Source organism: Ceratina calcarata, unplaced genomic scaffold (assembly GCF_001652005.2).
Source record: "Ceratina calcarata isolate Rehan_Ccalc_2016 unplaced genomic scaffold, ASM165200v1 scaffold517.2, whole genome shotgun sequence".
Lineage (NCBI taxonomy): Eukaryota > Metazoa > Arthropoda > Insecta > Hymenoptera > Apidae > Ceratina > Ceratina calcarata.
The window spans coordinates 670,852-692,346 of NW_017176301.1; the positions used below are offsets into that span (position 1 = coordinate 670,852).

General features: G+C 42.5%; 3 protein-coding genes across 6 annotated transcripts in view; all 3 read left to right on the forward strand.

The window, feature by feature from the left end:
* The window catches only part of fidipidine (coiled-coil domain-containing protein 93), a 4,261-nt gene extending 2,203 nt beyond the window's left edge, over positions 1–2,058 (forward strand). The window contains exons 7-15 of one of the 2 annotated variants that reach the window (XM_018030152.2): positions 92–142; positions 206–310; positions 380–597; positions 660–976; positions 1,050–1,170; positions 1,250–1,334; positions 1,508–1,661; positions 1,798–1,868; positions 1,950–2,058. In XM_018030152.2, the coding sequence (XP_017885641.1) occupies positions 92–142; positions 206–310; positions 380–597; positions 660–976; positions 1,050–1,170; positions 1,250–1,334; positions 1,508–1,661; positions 1,798–1,841 (1,095 nt within the window). In that variant the 3' untranslated portion in view covers positions 1,842–1,868; positions 1,950–2,058. The remainder of the gene's footprint in view (positions 1–91; positions 143–205; positions 311–379; positions 598–659; positions 977–1,049; positions 1,171–1,249; positions 1,335–1,507; positions 1,662–1,797; positions 1,869–1,949) is intronic. The other variant, XM_018030153.2, reaches the window with a different exon arrangement.
* Positions 2,059–2,152: 94 nt separating this feature from the next.
* Positions 2,153–7,958, forward strand: PhKgamma (phosphorylase kinase gamma). Of its 3 annotated transcripts, XM_018030287.2 has the most exons (10): positions 2,153–2,912; positions 3,433–3,599; positions 3,673–3,957; positions 4,029–4,119; positions 4,203–4,339; positions 4,850–4,947; positions 5,246–5,329; positions 5,902–6,060; positions 6,230–6,343; positions 6,419–7,958. In XM_018030287.2, the coding sequence occupies exons 1-10, from the start codon at positions 2,821–2,823 to the stop codon at positions 6,437–6,439; spliced, it is 1,248 nt and encodes a 415-aa protein (XP_017885776.1). In that variant the 5' UTR covers positions 2,153–2,820; the 3' UTR covers positions 6,440–7,958. The 3 variants fall into 3 exon arrangements, with proteins under 3 accessions (XP_017885776.1, XP_017885774.1, XP_017885777.1); XM_018030285.2 differs by having other exon boundaries at positions 6,230–7,958; XM_018030288.2 differs by lacking the exon at positions 5,246–5,329 and having other exon boundaries at positions 6,230–7,958.
* Positions 7,959–8,063: 105 nt separating this feature from the next.
* Positions 8,064–21,495, forward strand: part of LOC108628320 (uncharacterized) — a 17,300-nt gene continuing 3,868 nt past the window's right edge. The window contains exons 1-3 of the mRNA XM_026816401.1: positions 8,064–8,359; positions 10,513–10,860; positions 15,871–15,942. Coding sequence (XP_026672202.1) covers positions 10,710–10,860; positions 15,871–15,942 — 223 coding nt within the window. The 5' untranslated portion in view covers positions 8,064–8,359; positions 10,513–10,709. The remainder of the gene's footprint in view (positions 8,360–10,512; positions 10,861–15,870; positions 15,943–21,495) is intronic.

Genomic DNA, 21,495 nt, shown 5'->3' on the forward strand with positions numbered 1-21,495 from the left:
TAAAGCAGAATTAAAAGAGAAGGTGAAGTGAATATTAATAAAAATTAGTAACATTTGAACAGTATTGTTTATATCTAGTATATCTTTCTAGCAAAATACGGAACAAGTGACTGGGAACTTGGCTGCTATCGAAGAAAGCTCGGTAAGTAGACATATTAATTAATATTAAAAAATAGAAAATGACTTTTGTTCACGATGTGTTCAGGCTCGATTAAGCGTAACGACGGTAGGGAACATCGTCGGTATCCAAGCCCAGGAGATCGCAAAAGTAGCCGAGAAGTATGCGACGATGTCAACTTCCGAGAACGAAGTAAATTCTTGTTCTGTACGAGTATTATTAATTTACATTTTTACATATTATCGTAACTATGAATTATAGGAAACTAGTGGTACGAGCTCATCGGCAGCTGTAATAGCATTGGAGAAACAGAGAGCCACGCTCCAAAACCGAATCCGTAAATTAACGAAGGAGAGAGACGCCCTGTCCGCAAAGCATGCGGAGTTAACTGGAAGATTGAACGAATCGAGAACGAAACGGCAGACCATAGAGCGTTCGTTGAAAAAGGCTGAGGAAATGGGAATCAACGAGAACGACAGGTGTGTATGCGCTTACGTGCGTTCACAGTTTTAGTCGTTCATTTCTATTATTAACTTTCTAGTATTTACAAACGTTTGGAGGAACTTCTGTTGGTGCACGACGGACTTAAAGAGCAGGAACAGAGTTTCCGGGAACAATGCAAGTACGATTTGAATCTCCTAAAAGACAAATTGGAAGAGATCGAAAGCGGTACGTCGGAAGAGGAAGAGGACCGTTTAAAGGAGTACGAACAGCAGAAGGAGGCGGTGATGAAAGTCAGATTGCAACTAGCTAAAAAGAACAGGGCCATCGCGTCGTTGACCCGGCAATTGGATGACGTTCCTGGTCGTTCAGAGCTCACGCAATATCAAAGACGGTTTATGGAACTTTATAATCAAGGTCTGTCTACTTGTTTTCAATCGTTCGTCTCAGGAAATGACGCGACGCTTTTATCATCACCTTCTTTTTGCAGTTTCGGCGAAGCACAAAGAAACAAAGCAATATTACACACTCTACAACACTCTCGACGATACAAAACTTTATTTGAGCAAAGAATTATCGCTACTAAATTCGATTCAAGATAATTATAATGAGTGAGTCATCAGTAAACTTTATATTTACGCTTGTTATGTAGCGATAACGAAACGCTCGACGTTTTCCTTTTTTCGCCAGAGCAATGGCATCGACGAGCGCCAAAGAACAATTTCTCAAGCAATTCGAGGCGATCGTTACTGGCGTTAAACGCAACAAGGAAAAGGTAAAGTATAGTTCATTTTACTATAATTAATATTTGCAGAAAGGTACGAATTGTAAAAATAATAACAAGCAAATAGACGATGACTATTTAATTCTGTGATTAAACGTTCGGTCTAGAAAATCGAATGAGACACACTCGCGTGTTCTGATAAGTGAAAATTGCGTTGAACGTAGGTGGAGAAGCGGTGCGGCGACGAGAAAAACAGGAGGGACGCGCTCAGCCGGCAGCTGATCACTTTGATAGAGCAACAACGCAAATACGTAGCTGCGGTCAGGCAACTCACTATTGAATGTCGTAAAAATGAGGCTTTGCTGGCGCAACTGCGTGGTCCGTAAATATATGTACACAGACTTAATTTCCCTTTATCTAAAAACGTATCGGATCCTCGTATTTTTGTCGGCACCGTTTTGTTTGTTCCGGTGACGAGTATTAACGTCATGCATGCAACTGATTGTGTTTAAAGGAATGGATGCATCATCTGAACAGTACAATGCGGCTCAACGTTGAGAGCAAGACTGCGAGGAACTCGATGAGGTAGCAATGGCTTCTATTTATAATTCATGTCCTCTACATGCAATTCGATTATGTATCGAACATGTGTTCCTATTGTTTTAGATACATATGCCAAAGGATAAAATGAGATTATAGAAGGCACCGTTTCCTTCTTCCTTACAAAGTTAATTTTATATCGAAATATCATGTATATAAAAATGTTGAAACGTGATTTTCACGAGGCGCGCGAGGACTCGAAAATATCGGGACGTTAATCCTGAAATTTTCATTGGGTTCTCGTACATCTCCAGCGAGTTTTCATTTACCTTCCACGTACATTTCTATGCCAACACGTCCGCGATAATTCGAAAGCGTAGAGAGTGTATATTAAAAAAAGAAATGCACCGCGCTAATGTCGATGTAACTAACTAAAATAGGGAGTTGCAAAATTCGGATGACGCTCGTGGCAGGGTATAGATGAATCCGAGCATATATAATAGATGCATACCTCGAATCCGGAATTTTAGTCCGATAATAGATCGCTATTGGTACTTATTCACCATTTTCCCTTTCACGATCTCGTCTTCGACGAAGTCCGGCGGTTCTCCTCCGCCGCACCGTCAGAGCCCTCTCCGTTCGCAGCTTTATATTGGCCATCGCCATTGTTCCTCCTCGCAGTGCTTTTAAATGTGTTCACGTGTTCCGTTCGACTATCGCCGAGCGGATCCGGGTTCCCGTCGCTAGCCATTATCGGTGAACCGTGATCAGTGATCTCTTTGTTGTTAACGTTCCTTAGAATGTAGCAGCGATCGTCGATCGTCCCGTTGTTCTGTGACGACGCGCAGTCCGTAGCAGTAATGACAATCGCATCGGGTGGAACAAGTGTACACGTTCTTCGTACCCGTTCGATTTAAATGTAAAAGACGGGACATGTGCTATTTAAACGGTGGCTATTAAATGTGATACGTATCCGTATGAGATATTAGGCGATAAGATGGCAAAGGACGAAGGGGACGACCTCTTGCCGGACAAGGACGCGGCCAAGGGATTTTACGCAAAGTACGAGCCGAAGGAAATCCTTGGAAGGTTCGTGTCACATGATATATATATGTATACCGAGTAAAAGAAAGATGAAATATGGCTAGATTATATTTACTAGTCGCATTTGTTCGGGGGGAGTGCAATAGATATGCCATTGTTTATATTATTAGATCCTCGATGGATCTCAATCGTAGCAATTAAATCGTTTGTTCTACGGTCTAATCTAACCTATACAATTATATAATTGTACGGGTTCAAATATATTTGATTTAATTACGAGAAATTCTCACAGCTGATCGATGAACACATTATTCTTCCTCCGCGTCATATTCACCATCGGATTTAGATGTTCCTTTCTGTCAAATATTTATTACTCATTTTGATTGTATTACGAAGTAAACAAAAACTGTACTATCTGAGAGTTATTCACGTGGAACGCAATGTCGCGACATGAGAATGAAACAAATAATTTTATCATTTTTTAAATATCTTTATCTACGATGTATTGAGTTGAGAAATGAATGATTCACTGAGAACGGATGGAAACGTGAAATAATATTTGCAGAGGGATATCCTCTACCGTAAGGAGATGTATAGAGAAAGAAACAGGCGTAGAGTATGCAGCGAAGATTATTGACATTAGTAATGAAAACGAGGATGGGCATACGATGAAGGACGCTACGTTACAGGAAGTAAACATTCTTCGCAGAGTAGCTGGCCATCCTTATATCAGTAAGCCTCAAACAACATAGAATGATCTCTTTTTGAGGATCTATTTTAATTACACGTTCCTCTGTTGTTTCAGTCGAGTTGCACGACGTCTTCGAATCTAGTACGTTCATATTTTTAATATTCGAAATCTGCAAGAACGGTGAACTGTTCGACTACCTCACGTCCGTTGTTACTCTCTCCGAGAAGAAGACACGTTACATCATGAGACAAGTTTTCGAGGGAGTACAGAATGTACATAATCAAGGGATAGTGCACAGGGATTTGAAACCAGAGAATATACTACTCGACGATAATCTAAATGTTAAGATAACAGATTTTGGATTTGCTAGGATATTGAAAGTGGGAGATAAATTGTTCGGTAAATATAACTTTCAGTGAATAATGGTGATCGTGTGGTTCAGTAGTAGTATTGGTAATATGTTTTTATAGATCTTTGCGGAACACCAGGATATTTGGCGCCAGAGGTTCTTAAGTGTAATATGTTTGAAAATGCCGAGGGCTATGGGTATGAAGTTGATATGTAAGTTCATTCAAGTTTAGTTAACAAGCGAGTACGTAAGATGAAATGCGTAGAGATAATTGTAGTGTTTATAATTGTTGTAGATGGGCGTGTGGAGTTATCATGTTTACTTTATTGGTCGGGTGCCCTCCTTTTTGGCACAGGAAGCAGATGGTGATGCTTAGAAATATTATGGAAGGAAAATACTCGTTCACGTCCCCAGAATGGGCAGACATAACAGGTAGCTACTGTTCATTGTAGTACTAAATTTGAGACATGGTAGAAAAATATTGTTTGCATGTGGAGTAAATTAACAGGACGTACGCCTATGCATCATTTTCGGAGTTTTACTTTGAACCTTTCTTAATACATTGTTATTAATTGAAATTATCTGATCTACCACGATACAAACTTGAAAAAAGATTAAAATTTTCGAAACCCACACCTGAAGTTCCAGGTGAAACGTTTCGTCATAGTAATGAGTACATTGAGTAGTATGAAATTCATGGTAACGTGAAGAAGCACGTGTCATTTCGAATAATTACATACCTATCAAAGGTTTGTCGCGTTGATGCAAGCTGCTTCGTGCATGGGAAGTAAGAATAAAAGAAGGTAAGTACCGTTACTAACAAATCTTTGAACATGATGCACTCTCCGTTGTCGAACATACAATTATTTTCCTACCTGTACAGTCTTCAATTATGTATGAATAAAAACTTTTACGACATATAATTTCCGATTGTACTTGCAGAAGCTCCTAAAGATCTGATAAGAAAATTATTAGTTGTCGATCCCAAGAAGAGAATTAGTATTGTGGATGCGTTACAACATTCGTTCTTCCACACAGTGGTAAGTACTTTCATACTGCACATTTAAACGTTCGAATTCACTTTATATAATTGAGACACGTGTATTACAAATCTATAATTTCTGTTTTTGTTCGTTTGCTTTACGTGTTCCACTTGATATGTTTTAAATTACGAAAGGTATTTCTATGAAACGTGACGAAGATCTTTAACATCATTTCCGCTTTTTAATATTCATTCCGAGAACTGTATATATATTCGTTATAATTCGTCTCCAGAATGAGAGGAAAGTGAGATCACATCACGATGTGACGATAAATAGAGAATTTGTTAAATTGCAGCTATGGGATCAAGACATCGCACCATTAAAACGTTCACTGTCAACTAATTCGCGGCGTCTGAGTAGGATATCTCAGTTAGCTTTGGTAAATTGTTTTTGTTTTTATTTTGTTGTGACTGCCATCGACTAACAATTTTTATTACATAATATACGTAGCACTATTAACATCCTGGGTTTTATTAATATTTTTATTTAATCAAAAGCCGGACGTAATGTATATGTTTTTTTTTGTTTGTCGAATGTACATATCATTTTATATACATGCGAGAAACCACACCGATTTTCCAGTCGTTTTTAACGACAGAAGATGTACGTCGATCGTTAATAATAAATTAAATATTAATATTTATGTTCATATTTTATGCAGAATTACACTAAAACTGTTTACACTTATTAACTTCTTTCTTACTATCTCGCTTTGCAGGCTTGCGGAGATCATTGAAAATCATATTTATTTTCAATCATGCTCAGAGAATCAAAATTGCAAATGTACAGATAACTATGTGTCGTGTCATTGCCCTAATATTTCTACTACGTATTATGCGAGCATCGAATGCAATATAAAGACATAGTAACATGTATCTGTTGCTATGCTTAATAACAATATTATGTATTTTCAGTATCAACTTCGTTTTATCATATATTTTATGTGTATAGGAATTGAAGGCGAAATCGTTTAACGCAAGAAAAAGATTCCAGCTAGCAATAATTTGTGTTCGGGCGGTCGTTCGTATCAAACGGCTTCACACTACGCCTGAGCCTCTCTCGACTCAAGTGGCATGCACCGATCCTTATAGAATCAAAGTTTTACGCAAGGTATTCATATTAAATTGCTTTATTTCAGTATCACTGAGCGTGTAAAATTCCAAGCGATGAACGTAGAGTGAACGTAAAAAAGAAAGCCGTGCCGAGTTCATTCTGACATACATATCTGCGTGCTTTTTATCGGACGACGGAGTAATGTTTACGTTGTTTTTTGCCGCAGGTTATTGATGGTTGTGCGTTCCGCGTGTACGGTCACTGGGTAAAGAAAGGAGAAGGGCAGAATCGCGCTGCGCTGTTCGAAAACACGCCAAAGACAGAGCTTAAGCATCTTTACGTTAGTAATCTGAGCAGATAACCGATGCTCTAACGAGAGGCATTGTCTAGTTAAAATTGTTAATTTTTATCATAGATGACATTACACGGTATCTAAGGAAAGCTGAAGAAATAAATAAGTTGTATAGCAGGGTGAAACTATTTTTGTTGATATTGGTTGTAGTACGAATAATCATTTCGCAAAATTTGTTACGACGGCTGGAGGCGGCGATTCGTTAGTGATTTTTACTAGTTCGTTGTTACAAGACAATAAGGTAAATGTGTAATATTTTCATAAGGAAATAATTGGATCGTTTAGTGATCGAAATTTAATTCGTCTCTCGAACAATTTTATATTATTTATTTAGAGAACAAATTTTATATTATTTCCATTATATTATAGCATTGCTCGGCGTGTACATGACATTTAAAAATGTGTTAATTACCAATTATGTTACCTGTACATTGTTAATGTAACATTTCCTAGAGTGTATTTCGTGTATAAGTGAAGTATTATATCGAAAACGGCTTCCTAATCTCTATTTAAAAAAAAGAAAATTCTTTTTTTTTTTCTTAAATTTCTAGCCAATTTTCTTTACAGTATTTCTCGTTCGTTTTTTTTGTAGTACTATATGTAACATATGTAATTTATGTTCGAACGTCGGATAGATCTTAAATGGAAATTCTTGCATGTGCCTAATGTTCAGAGAAAAGTCTTAGACGATTGTGTACTGAATTGAAAACACGGTGCTGACACGTACAAACATAACGTTACACTGTACAATTCTAACGAGGTACTTTTTTTATTCTATGATTATTTTTCTCATGTTTCCAGGTTATCTTGTCAAGATTTAATAATTATACAAGATAAATATATATGTATACAATGTATTACGAATCAGCAAACTTTACAAAATTTAATTAGAACTAATAATTTTACTGTATTTAAGTAATGTATAATAGGAAACAAGAAATGAAGGTGTTTCAGAAAGATTAGAAGAGAATTTTAATTTATGAAACGATTTAAACCTCTGTAAGAAGAATCTTTTCAGGATAGTTTAATAGTGAGTCTCAGTGCTTCCCAATGCAAAACGTATTGATGTTGCGTACTCAGATCTGTGTATAGATAATGAAATGTAATATTTTTCGAAAGTTCTAGTCATATATTTTGTACTGCTGAATTTGTTTTAGATTATGAATTATAGCAGGAAGAAAGTGTATGAGAGAGTCGACGAGAGAAAATTGAAAACCGCTCGATTTTTGATTAATTAAGGCAGAGTATAAAAATAACACACGTATATTTTGGAAAGCAGATTCGCACGCGATAGATACTTTTTCTTGACAACGTTTGTGTCTCGATGAAAGCAGTGGGCTTTCATTATTATTCTCGCTGTTAAAGCAACACTACTGGCAAGGTGATTAAGTATTCTATTTAATCATTCGTTGCGTAATAAGTAAAACTGTACAATTCGCAAATGTACTTTTGCGTAATTGTTATAAGTGTGTTATTTATTTCTGTAGTGATACGTTCTCGAGAAAAGAGGATCACTTACATGTTTAGTTCTGGCTATAAACGATATCTAAATTATTTAAAATCCTATGTATTTTTAATAATAAAACTATATTACACCTCGAAATTAGTGTTCTGTATAATAAAGTTTAACTAAAGTGGAGAACTTGTAATTACCACGCCTGTTACTAAATCGAGAAATATCTACTACATCGTGTTTAATGGAAAGTTGGAAAAGTCATTGACTCAAATACTTTTTTAAAGGGAACGTGTAATTTCTGTTGAAAAAAGCGACGAGAGGAGGTTTTGGCGCGCGCGCAAAAGTAAACAATGAACAGTACGGGTTGTGTACGGTCGAAGTGGCAACGCCGCGGAGGCTCGATCCATGTGACAGAGAAGGAACGTGACAAAAGGTGGTAGAGGGTGACGCCGCCGAGATCGGAGTGAGTGTTTGCCCGGGCGAGCCGGGTGTCGGGTGTGCTGTGTATGATTGCCGCGATTCTCGTCCGTTCTGGCGTCCACCGGAAGGTAAGACCGCTCGTAGAAGATATCGGCCGGCGGCGACGCCTCGTTCGGTGCCGTAACGCGCGATGATACAGGAGGGAAGCCGAGAAAATCGGGAAAAAAGTGCGCCGAAGTAACGAGCGATATACAGCAGCTCGACACTTCTCTCACACGCCCAGCGGAGTGCTGCGTCACATGGGCTGCGTTCATTGGTCGATACAGCCAGGTGACGTCACGGAACGTTCACGGATTGGTCTATACCTCGGACCCCAGACACGTGAATCGTGGCCAAGCAAGCATGGCTGTTGATGCGCAGTGGTTAGCACTTGTAAAATGTTTCTGCCACGCGCTAGATCGATCAGGTTATAATCGCCGCGTTGTACCGTGAAAACGTCGCGAGATCGTCCGCTGTTCGAAATATTCACGAGTGCGGCCCGTGATCGTCCCGCATGTGTCCGCGCGTCTGACAGGAGAAATACTGCAGAAATATATCCCGGAGTAATTGATTTTTACCGTGAAAGTGGGCTCCAGCGTGTTTCCATTGTGGCCAGAACACAGTCGGTGGCTGACGCGTAAGTTCCCGATTATTTTCCACGCGTTACCGCAGTTACCACGCCCGTTTAAAAGTCACCACGGGACATTATCTCGTCAGGACTATCGCCTATTTAATTAACATGTGTATAGGTGGTTGCGTGGCGTGTTTTCCGTGCCATAATAGACCCAGCCAATCGCACGGTACTTCAACCCGTGACGTCACGTTATCACGAGCTCCCATTGGCCGACGGTGCGTGCGTCGCCCTTCTAACGTGTGTGTCGCTTTGTCAGTTTAAGGAGCTCGTTCAGTGTACGGCACGTTTCTTCTTGACTTTTCGTACGTTCGCCGCCAGCCACCGAGCCTCTCCTCGTCCGACCCGATGCACCGACGCGGACTTCTCTATTTTTTTACGCGATCACACCCATCGCTCGGGTCCCGGCGCGCTCGTAATCGGCGGTACGCTTTCGCGATTACGTTGCCCGGGACATGTATCTACTTTTCAAATCAGTGGCGGAACCTCGTTTCTCTACTACGCCTTTCCCGCCTCTCTGCGAACCTTCTTTTTCTTCGTTCGCCGATTTCCCCGTTCGCGCACCCGACGCTCTACGTTCTACACACGATCACGCGTACGTATTTGCGAATACCTTCTTGCGAGTACGAACGCCACGTATAGAACGACTCTCTCGTTCCTACTTTCGATGCTACATCGCGAGAAACTGATCTGACTCACCTAAACGCGGCTACCAACTATCGTTTATACCTCGTCCATTTATGTTCGTAGATCCTTCAGTTTCATGATTCACGTGTAAATTCTTATCACGATCACGCGATAATACTTAAAACACATGGATCTACGTTTGTCTGATTTCGACGGAAACTTTCCCTATAACAATTTTCCTAGCGAGTTTCGATTTGGAACGGGGACGGAGTACGTACATATGTATATCGTTTATTTTCAAGGCTTGCATATTTTCTTTTCCGACTGTCAGATTGTTTCCAGCGATCGTAACTAAAGATGCGTGCTAATGCTCGAGGAAAACGCACGCGTTGCGCCTGCGCGTGCCTGCTGCCTCGGTGTCGTACATACACGTTACGAAGACATTAAACGCGGGAGGGGATAAAGCTTCCCGCGCGACTGCGTTACGTCACGCGTACGTCACGTGACGTATACTCGGACACCGGTCGAGTCTTTACCGTCTGCAGGCTGCCTTCGGACAAGCTAATAATATTATCGAACGATAAAGTTTTCAGTGATGTTCAGAACGAAAGAGAAAACGATCGAGCATGTAGTAGAAACGATCCTGTGCCGCGTGACCCCGGGAGAAATGAGGAAGGTGCGACGACGTGTGTGACTACTGTGAAAACTTATTTGTTCGTTACATCGATTCAGCGTGTAGTGTCTGCGTAATAAGTTGCCGTTTTTTCTGTTTCGTATAACGCATAACCTGTCGCAGGGTGTAACACGAGCAGACGCGATTATTTACGCTATTACGATCTCTCTCCTCGCGTTTGCCAAGGTCGACGAATTAAGAACCGTCCCCCTCCCTTTCTCTCTACAATGACACCGTCCCGGTCCGGTGCGTTTTCGTTCTGACAACGGGATCACAATTGTTTTTTTTCTTTCTTATGTTTTCGCGCACAGATCGCCACCCGCGGCTGGCAGCAGCAGCAGCAGCAGCAGAAAAAGAGGAGGGTTGAGACACGAGGACGGGCTCTCGACTTGTTCGTCCTCGGCGGCCGGTGACGGGAATCGACGGTCCGATCTTAGGGTCTCGATCTCCCGTGAGATTTCGCGGAGGCACAGGGCTCATCGCTTAGTGACGAGTCGGCTACGTCAGGATGAGCCTGGAAACGTTGCTGGAAGCGGCACGGTTCGTCGAGCAGCAGGAGAAAACGAGGGAGCGCCTCGCGAGCAGCTCTTCATCCTCCTCCGATCATCTGCTCGCCGTTGCTCCCCACTCCAACCATCACAACTCCAACGAGCCACGTGGTGAGTACCACGCGCCACTTTTCGGTCACGATATAATACGCTGTGTACTTACGCGGTTCGATGCATTTAAAAAGACCGGCTATTTATAGTAGACTCCTTTCGGAGCTAGACATTTTATTATTTATTCCGTTCCAGAATATCTTATTGTTTTATCAGTTATGAATATAAGTAGAATGAAATGCATCTTTAAGGGTATACGAAACAGGAAAACATTTAGATTCTATTATACGGTATGGATGCAATTTTGGCTGAAGCTTGTTAGGAGTCAGTCATAGAAGAACCGTGGCGAGGATTGTATCTGTAATGCAACACACGAGATTGTGTTCTACAATCTTCTGTTTTAACGATAATGATTAGACTATTGGGCGCACTGAGTATCACGTATGGTCCTACAACCGTTTAAGGAGACAGGATAATTTAATAATCACTATTAACAAATACAAATACAGAAGTACTTCGACACTTTAATGCAAAAGTAAAATCGTGTCGCAAGGCTTAATGTGCTCAGTACCGGTTGACAAGCGAGTGTTTGAATCCTCTTCTTGTTAGTTAGTTAAAAAAATCAGGTATACTTTGTGAGTTTTTATTGGTATGGACCCCGTTGTCCGGACTTGCCGCGTTGAGGGAAGTCCCACATCTGCGTTGCACGTGTTTTCTACCTTTACCTTGATTTAGAGTGTTAGTGAAATTGTTTTATTGTACTTAGGCTGGTTGCCACCGATAATGGCAAAAAATGATCAACACGTACTGTATAGGGGGTTTGGTTTTTCTTAGCAGTCTCTGATATAGAAAAAATTGGTAGCTAGAAAAAGTGGCTTCTGTAATTCATAATATTAATTACTGTAGTCGAGGTTTCAATGTTGCATCGACGTCGACGAGAAGATATGTAAATATTCCTTATCGCGCCGTTGCAGTGATAATTTTTGTTTTATTTTACGATAACGACGAGCGAGTACGAAAATAGTAATCTTTACGTCGTAAATAAATGAATAATCGCGGAATGAGAAACGCTGCGTCGTACATGCGAATAGCACGCGATGACCCACGCGTTCACCGCCTCCAAATTAGGTATGATTTCCCTCGCGGCAGTGATTCTCAAACGCGTTGACGGTCTCTTACGCGGCGCGTAGTGGAAATTTCCATGAAAAATACCGCCTCGAAATCCGCACAGGAATTCCTTTCACGTTCCCGTGGCCGACGACGTTACGTTTCGAGGATCGTCCCGGTTTTCTCGACGGCTCGAGGATAATCGCAGAGGCGTCTGCGGCCGGATCGCTCAGGGATCGTCCCCGTGTCCCTTTGATTCTCGCGTTTTCCCAGGTCAATGACTCAACCGGCCGATCCTGTAAAGCGAGTCTCGGCACACGCGAAACAGCCTCGGCGAGCACGAAACGTGCTGCGATCGCGCGTCAGTACGCCGTCGGTCTCTTTCTCTACGATTACGCCGATTCAGATCGATGATTCCCAACGATAAACCTTATCTCGATAAAACCCGCGAGGTCGGTTTTCGTCATTCACGTAAAAGTATCGCCACGTGATTTCTGCGGGTGTGTCGAGCAGTTTAAAGCACGCCCGAACTCCTCTACGTTTCCCTAATCGCAATCGGATTGATTAAGGCGTTTATCGGTGCTAAACGTCTTCGCGTTTTAATATCGTCGCGTGAAAGTCTGTACGACGTGATTGACAACCGGCCAGGGTAAGTGTTTACAATCTTGGCGAGGATGGAAGGTTGAAAACTGAGGAGAAGGTGCAAGATAGAGTGGGACTGAACGGGGAAAGGCGAGCGATTTAGTAGTTCTCCCGTGGTCGTTGATCCAACGTGACCCGGCTGTTAGAAACGTGGATGTATAAAGGCAAAGGGTGACGGAATCGTAAGACCCGCAAAGGTGGACGATTGCGTGGAGAAGGATACACCTTAGCATCCAAAGGTATACGCGGCTAAGAGGCTGACGATCGCCTAGAGAAGGGGAGGTGAATAACTAGGTGATGTTGGATTAGAGAGGAGAGAGAGACGACGCGATATCGCTTCTGCGTGGAGGGGCGACGATGGTGACCGTGGTGCTACGGTGACGATGCGATGGTAGGAACGAACCTGGATACACCGGGAGTGGGGATCCGGAGGACCCCCGGTCACTGACTCTAGAAACTACGACAGCTTTTGTGCTTCATTCACGAGCGCGCCACCTATTCGCGCACGGCTCCGTTTTGTTTGCTACATATACGGACTTACGCCTGTTCCCCGTATCATCTCTGCACTTGCCATCTTCTCGTTTTCTCTCATACAATAGAACCTCGTACCGTGCGCTCCGCTTCTATCTCTCTCTCTCTCTCTCTCTCTTTACCTTTCGATCTCTCACGCGTGTAATTCTTTTTTCTTTTGCTACCGAGGCTTTTCCCATCGTTATCGCGCACGCATCTGATTTATCGAGTAGTTCGTTATGATCAGCAGAAATTCTCGAGCGTGCGCATACCGGTGCACATGCACGCGATGCACGGGGAGGAGAGAACGCACGCAGTGGACACTGGCCGTCGTCGTCGTCGTCGTCGTCGGTGACTCCACCGGCTGAGGAAGGGAGAACGGGTTGACGGGTAAAAGGGAGGGAAACGTGTAGGTAACCACGCGAAGTGCATTGTATGTATGTATCTATGTATGTATGTATGTATGTATGTATGGAAGGAAAATGGATGGGCGAAAAAAATGCACGCGATACAGGTCAGATCGATCTTCCCGTTTCGTGGGCTCGTGCTCGTCAACACGCGGCCCAATGGATACTTATTATTATTATTATTAGACTCTGCATTTTATGCAATTGTAAGAAAATTGAATTCAGAATATTAATTAATAGCATAAATAATAGCAATTAATATAATTCTGTGCACCAAAATAACAGAAAATAGAAGAAGACGTCAGAGTAATATTAATAACAACAAGAAACATGGAAAAGTAGAAGAGTTTGAGGTAGAAGGGAAGTGAGGAGGCAGTAAGGAACGACGCTATTTTAAACTGATTCCGAAACGTTTTATTTTTTAGACGACTATCGGTATAGCGCATTGTTGCGTTGGGCTATTTTTCTCGTGGGTCGCGATGAAACCTTAAAGGAAGGTGAATACACACACGTATCAGAAGATCGATCCCTTGTTTTCACGGTCACGCCTATGTGCACACGATTCGAGCTGCGACACAAAACGACACCTAAATTCCGAGGCTTAATGATTTCCAATGGCATTGAACGGGCTCTACTAAACTTGGACGGTAGATTAGATCCTCTTTGATACGATCGATCCTCAAAGTGATGTACAGATCTGTAAGAGGCGAGTCTGTATGACTTATGAAGTGGAAAACTTGAACAGTGGAACGAACTTGATCATAATACGGATGATTTAAACGTCGTAATTCGCTCCCTATCTCTCCGCATCCGGTCTTGGTAGCGCGTTGCGCGTGCTCGCTGCCACGGCGGTGCGTGATATAACAGGCAATACGCGTTAAACGATAATTTAAGTCTGTCTATAGTGTACTTAAACGATGCTTTGCAATTCAGCTTTGCAGCTTCATAACACGCGTGATGCGCCCGTGTTTTCCACGGCGACGCGCGTACGGCGTAGAAACTTCGCAGAATCATTTAATTACATTCTTCTTGCACTTAAGTTCGAGCTCGAACGAAACGTTACTTTCTTATTAGAGTGCGTTTCCTGTTTCGTTTTCAGACACTTTGTTTATTATCTCTATCGTTCACAGAAGAAAAACTAGCGTCCACTGGTCGACTAGGATTGCCCGAGTGTGCGATCGACCGGCACACCATCGGAAACCACTCCTACCGCACAGCATCGGGAGCCCCGCTGTGTATTTCTCTATTCTGCGAGCTGTCCAAGGGACGCTTGTAACCACTCGCCGAGACGATTCGTTACACCAGCTAGACACGCGTAGATCGGTGATCTCTTGAGTGCGTACAGAGAAGCGAATAGGAAAATTGAAGGAGACGAAAGGTGCAAAAAGAATGCGAGAATTATTTGTACAAGCGGTCGGCTGGAGGAACCGAATCAGCGGTCGCCGATCTGTTTGATCGGCAAGTAGATTAGAGAGCGTAGCAGAGGAACGAAACCAAGTGAATAAGAGCAAAGAGTGAAACGGAACGAGAACGCAGAACCGTGTGGCGGACTGTATCATCGGGCGAGCGAGCGCGCGGGCAAATGAGTCATTCGAATGCGCATGTGCCCTGTCCCTGGCTAACCCCTACCACGCGCGTCCGGCCGCGTGGCGTCCTGATCAATCGCGACGTTGCCGGGTCCTCCGGTGACCCGGAGACAGAGAGAGCGACGGAGACAAAACGATGCGCCCCCGACGTTTTCAATCGTTGAACCTCTCTCACCCTGCCGCGACCCACAGGAGGAACACCTTCCCCTATCCCCCACGCTCGCAGCACGTGGCGACGCGCCTCTTTCAATTTTTCATATCTTATCGACCTGTGGATTCAACCGTCTATATAGACGTCCCGGCGAGCTAAAGGAAATTTCAACTACGAGCAATGTAGTAGAATATTGTAACTGTCGTTCGCGGTACGACACGATAGATAAATGGATGGATGGTAGGTGACGTGTTGCACTTTGGCTGCCCCAGACAGTCTGCTTTCCCTGTTCTACGCGCGGCACGTTGCTGTCGCTGCGTTTCCCGGTGACATTGCGCTTGCGGGCGGCAACAACGAACCTACTTGTCTCTCCTAGGACAACGGCCGCTTAACCGAGCTGACCGTGTAGTATACAGTTAGGATCGAAACAGAGATCGGAGATCATATTTTCCTAACTACCGAGTCATAAAGAGTGTTTTTCATGTAAATAAGTATGACTGGTCTTCACTAAATAGCGCAGTCTAAAGTACAATAGGTAATTCTGTCGTAAAACTGTACCTGAGCTGTTTCGTATACCTGCGTTACTGAACCCTAAGGATTTATTATCTCTGAACCACAAAATGCTTTCAAGCTTAATAAGTAATCAGTAAATTTCTTTCTTTTGCAGGTGCCAAATTAAAGAGGGAACGTGCAGATCAAGATGATTTATTCTGCGAGGAGAAGATGCTCATCATCGATGGTAAGCATATCAAAACTACAATACAAATATCGTTTAGCTTAATTTCGTTCAATACTTAAAGCGATATAAAAGATAAATCGACGATTGATGATCGGGGGCTGATCGAGCGAAGACCCGTGCTGGCGACCGAATTGCTCTCTATTTTTAACTACAAAATTTAGAGCAGGCAATAATTGCTTTTTTCCCAGCCCTCAATTGCACGCGCGTTTTAATTACGTACAGTCGTCTATGTCCGGTTTATTCGTGTACACATTGCTCTCTGGACCATTGGAAATAAGGAGAAATTTTCCAATTGTCACACTAGTACTTCAGAATTAATAAATTGAACGAGTGCAAACGACAAATCGACGTAACGAGATATTATATGAAGACTTAATAATGGAAAAAGGACTAGCGATATTTGATTATTATTTACGTTCGCTCATCATTTATGAGAAGCGTGTAAATTGTAGTTATCTTTATTCAATGCTCGGGTATGTATTTATGAACGGCGGTGTACGTCGTGGCACATGTATAGTGAAGAAGAGATAATCTGAAGCGCACCTTTCGGTTGAGAAGGACAGAGCGTCGCGGGTGACTGGAGGTGCAGTTCTCGCGCGAACGGAGATGTCACGAAAGCGAAGCGGCGGCGGCGGCGGCGGCGATGGTGACGAAGAGGTCCGAGGGGTGGAGATCGGGTCGCCGTCGCAGTCGACGCTGGCAGCGTGCACGGGTCGAACGGGTGGGGAAAAGGGGAGCAGGGAATCGTCATCCTCAGGTTGGAGGCGGCGGCACTTACGTTTAGATTTCAGTCGGCACCCGCGACTCACGCGGTCACGAGTTTCCTTCGTCCGGTGAAATCGTCCGCGCTCACGTTTGCCGCACGATCAATCTCGTTCGGTCTCAAATACTATTAAAGCAGAATTCTGCTCCTCCGGACTGTCGAAACGTCAGGCATTATCGTAGACGTGCATTTAACAGATAATGTCAGACCGTCGGCTAATAGATACGCGCGAAAGGTCGAAGTTCCGAGACGCAGAATTATCACTCGATACGTGATTACCCGAGTGGGAAGAGAAAACACTAACCGCGTTATTATCTAACGATCTATCGAAGAGACTTCAGATCTGAGTTGAATAAAAACGAAGACGTCGCGTGATTAAATGATTCAACGAGGGACACGCGTCGATGAGGTTTTCCCGTGAAGAAAATCGAATTCTCTCTATCGGAATTACCGCCGATGTCAAACCGGCTTGTTAAGGAGATCCGAGACGGCCGTTTCGAAAGTATCAATTCTTTTTTGCACGCTAGTACGTACGACGCACGACCTCGCCGTATTTACTCGTAGTAACAGATTCCCCACCCCGTGCGAAACACAGTGACGGTAGCCTTCTCTCTTTTCTACGCGCCTCGCATTCCCGGTGGTTTCCACTTCTTTTCGACTGGTCACTCGCTCGGTTCGACGCGTCCTGGACGACGACAGTTTCATCGCTCGTCCCGAGGCAATGCGGCGACGAGCACCACAGGACCACGGAGACGTGTCTATCCACCAAACACTCCAACGTGAACCGGTGTACACCAGTGATTGAGGGGAAGCTGCGAAGTAGCACCGGGCTCTGTATATACATTTCCAAGGGAAATTTACTGGTTTTCGTGAATCGTCGATCTGGGATTATAAAAATGTTCGTGGACGGACGTGTCTGGACGTGCTGACTAATAAAACGTTCACTGGAGTGTATGCACGTCCGAGGATACGATCAGTGCGCGCGTATATTCGTCGGCGTGTTTGCTTTTCTTCGGCGTCCGCGTGCGCGAGAGATCGAGTAATCGTCGGAAATATGGGAGTTCTGCTGGTCTCGGACGGCACGGTGGCGGTTCAACCTCGCATGAATTTAAACGCGGTTAAAGCTGCGGGAGCGCAGCGCGCCAACGCCGGTAACGAGGCGAATAACAATGTAGACGGGCTCCGAGACGCGAACACCCTCACGCAGGTCGTCGGTATAATCGACATGGTCGTCAACGACGAGCCGGTACGCAGCTGGATGCCACCCCCGCCTAAGAAAAAATGGATAAGGCATTACCTGTTGGGTGAGCTCCAGCCTTTCCTTTCGAATTTTATATAATTTACCAATTACCATAGCCGAGCTGTTATGTCATTTTCGTTGACATTCAGTCTACGATTTTACTCGTTTTCAAAATGATTAAAATTATTGCAATTGTAATAATAAATCCAGCTTGTGTTAATTTCGTTTAGGTGAACGAAATTCAAAACGAGTAATAGACGTAATCTACGTCTCGTGTTTTCACTGTTCGATTTAATATCGATTCTGTTTTTACATAATTTTCATGCGTCAAAATAAAAAGAATTTTAATGTAGGCGTAGATTTAAATTATTTTTATTTTGACGATCTGACTCGAGCTTCCTTACATTCGAAAGCAGCAAATGTTTGCAAACGTGTGTGAACAAAATATATATTCGATTTTTTAACAATATTCAGAAAATGTACAAATTCGCGTAGATAACAAAATGCTTGCGTCACGGTAGCTAGACTGAAGTTAAAGTGTGATAGTCGCGACTGTCGCACATGTCAAGGTAGCGAAGTCAGGGTGAGGTGAAGATGCGTCCGCGCGGTTTATACTTTAGTTAAATCGATCAGGGAGTTTGGCAATGAATAATTCCGAACGGAGAATATTCCGTACCCTATAAATTCTATGGAAATGCGACGTCTACGAGATGGTCGATCCTCTCCTTTTTTTATATTACACAATGCTCCTCGCTCGAACTTGCCGTTTCTTTGTTCGCCGTCGAGTCCTCTTATCGGCGTAGAATAATTTTTACTTAACTATCTCCAGCCAGTGTGAAACATTTCCACGCTGTTTGCATCGCGTTTAAGATACATTCATTTTAAAGTCGAAGACCAACGATAAAACCGTTGATTCCACGATAAACATTTCTTAAACGCATTTCATCGATTAATTCATTGGGCTAAGTACAATCAGTTAATTCGAGACGTGACAGCGATGAATAAAAATAGAAACCTGATTAGCGCGATTAACTGGTGGTCAGGCAACGTCGAAGGAAGTTTCAGTGAACAAAATTTTCGAAAACGCAAAAATTTTTTTTCGCAGAATTTCGAAAAATATTTCAAATAAAAGTCGTAGATTTTGACGTCCTCTACAAAAAAGATTCTATACAATTTTCCCGTAAGTTTAATGGCTTAGGAAAAACGAGAATTTCAAAGAACCTGAAGTGACACACTTGGCAAAAAATTTCGTTCCTCCTGAAATATTGCGTATTCTACGCAACATTTTACATTTCGTTTTATTTTATGTCGAATCGATTTGAAGTTCATTGAGCTTAAAATGTATAAAAAGTCCGGAGATTAACTAACTACGTTGGCCAGCTGAAGAAACCTAAATAGATTAGTATTTGTAACAGAATGTAAAAAGCAGACCGGATAATAACGTTAAACATCTCGCCGTTTTACTACCCCTTTTATGAAGCCGTTAAACGTCCGTAAGCATAATTGTTATTGGCTACTTTTTGCACTCTGTCTGCGTTTGTTGATAGACTGCTTCCATTGATCGAAACAGAGGAAGGGAAAAAAAAATTGGTGGGTAGACAGAGAGAAAGAGAGAGAGAGAGAGAGAGAGAGAGGTAGAGCCGCCGGTTATCGTCGTTACGTAGCGCGTAGCGTATCGTTTGATTTTATTGAGCCGATTGAATAATCCAACCACTACGTAGAACAGTGGCTCCCGACTTTATCAAATTACATCATACGCGTTCTCTACGTATTTACTACCAGCATTCCCTGGCTTTTGTCATCGATCGAAACTGATAGACTTCCTTTCAAACTTTCGATTATATTTTTGGAAATAAGGAACATCATTCTTTATACATAGACTTGTATTGAATATTGAATGAATAATGATAGGAACAATTTTAAAAGAGACAAGCTGAAAGAATAAGAAAATTGTACCTAAGGTCAATTTGCCTCTCGGGTTTTCCCAGGCATTAACATACCTGCCAGTGATTACTATTGTCTTGCCTGTACAAGTAATTATCCCCCAAAATGCAACGTGCCATCCCCTATAAATATTCTATTTAAAGTTATTTAAATAATAATAAATAGTAAATAAAATAAATAGTAATTCTGTGTAACTTAGGTTTTCTTTTCTTTAAAATTGAGTACCTCAAAGAGATTTATGAGGTATAATAGTATTTTGAGAATTAGTGTCGACAGGTATTCGAGGCTTGTATACCTGATCAAAGTGACCATTATTACTATATTAGTACTATAAGTACACAATGGACCGTCGCAATTTTCTTTATTCTTGATTTCTGTCTTATCTCGGTTCATAAACTCAACCAGTAGCTGTTTATGCTCCCGGAAAGATAATGTAAGATGCCTCTTGTTTTCTTTAATTGTCAGTTTGATCTCATGAAATCGCCACGGAGGTGCACCATCGGTTCTAATTTCGGTTTGGCGTGACATCAAGGCAATTATACGCATTCGGCACGCCGCGCGTTGCACTATTTATCTTTATCGCCGTCCCATAGCCCCCCGATTTTCCGTTTCGTCTCGTTTCCTCGCGGCCCCAGCATCGTTATCTCGCGGCACGTGGTCGTCGCTCGCTATCGTGGCCGTGACACTGCATTTAAACCATCGACTGTACGCTTGTCTCGCGTCTACGGAGACTGCATTTATCCATCTTAGCGGCGATAAAGCGAAGAGAGGCAGAACAGCTTCGATTCAGAATTAAGCAATGAAAATGATTTTCCTTTTTAATGCGGGTTTACTTCTCTGACTTAAGACTAGAACATGTAATTCTTCTAAGGGTGCACGTATGTAGGTCGCACGGTTCATTCATTTGAGATGTACTCGGAATTTTATTCGTTGAAGAGATCAGATGTTAACATTCAATGGTAAACTCTTTGAGCCTTAGCAGGGGTCGACGATTGTATTAGGTAATTCGGATTGGCAGGGCAATTAAAGCCGCTCTCGTTAGAAACGGGTTGGTTCGAAGAACCAAGGCGCCGTTAAAAGGAGGAGCCGAGTCTTTTTTTCTTCACCATCGAGGATGCTTCGAACTTAAAGCGGTTACGCGCGCACACGACTATAAATATTCTTTAGCTGGACGTGTTGCGTTGTGGGTTCTCGCGTTACAGTAGGACCACCGATCGAGCCTCTTCGGTTTAATTCAACTATCGGCATTCATCCTGTTGTGAATCCAAGGAATCATTTTTGATACTCTTGAAGATGTCTTTCGAATAATTGAAAATTATTCTATTATTTATTTTCATTGTTTACTTCAATTCTTGAGGCGAACAAGACGCAATTCTGTTCAGGCTAAAGAGGTTTACGAAATGCAGGTGCCCGTGTTTATGTTAACAATTCTATCAGTCGTATCGTCTTCCACTCTTGCAACCATTTAAAGTCCACTTCTACGAACGCTGATTCACTTCTGTTATCACGCTTTATGCAAGGTCCAGTCAAGATTGGACCCTTACATAAAACTAATCACAAAGCATTGAAATTTTAACAGTTGTTAGATATTACATTAATAAAACAC

What these genes read in the sequence shown, in the direction of transcription:
- PhKgamma (XM_018030285.2), top strand. Translation starts at nt 2,821, where the DNA reads ATGGCAAAGGACGAAGGGGACGACCTCTTGCCGGACAAGGACGCGGCC. An exon ending in CCGAAGGAAATCCTTGGAAG is followed by an intron (nt 2,913 to 3,432) that starts GTTCGTGTCACA and finishes TAATATTTGCAG; the next exon opens with AGGGATATCCTCTACCGTAA. An exon ending in AGTGGGAGATAAATTGTTCG is followed by an intron (nt 3,958 to 4,028) that starts GTAAATATAACT and finishes ATGTTTTTATAG; the next exon opens with ATCTTTGCGGAACACCAGGA.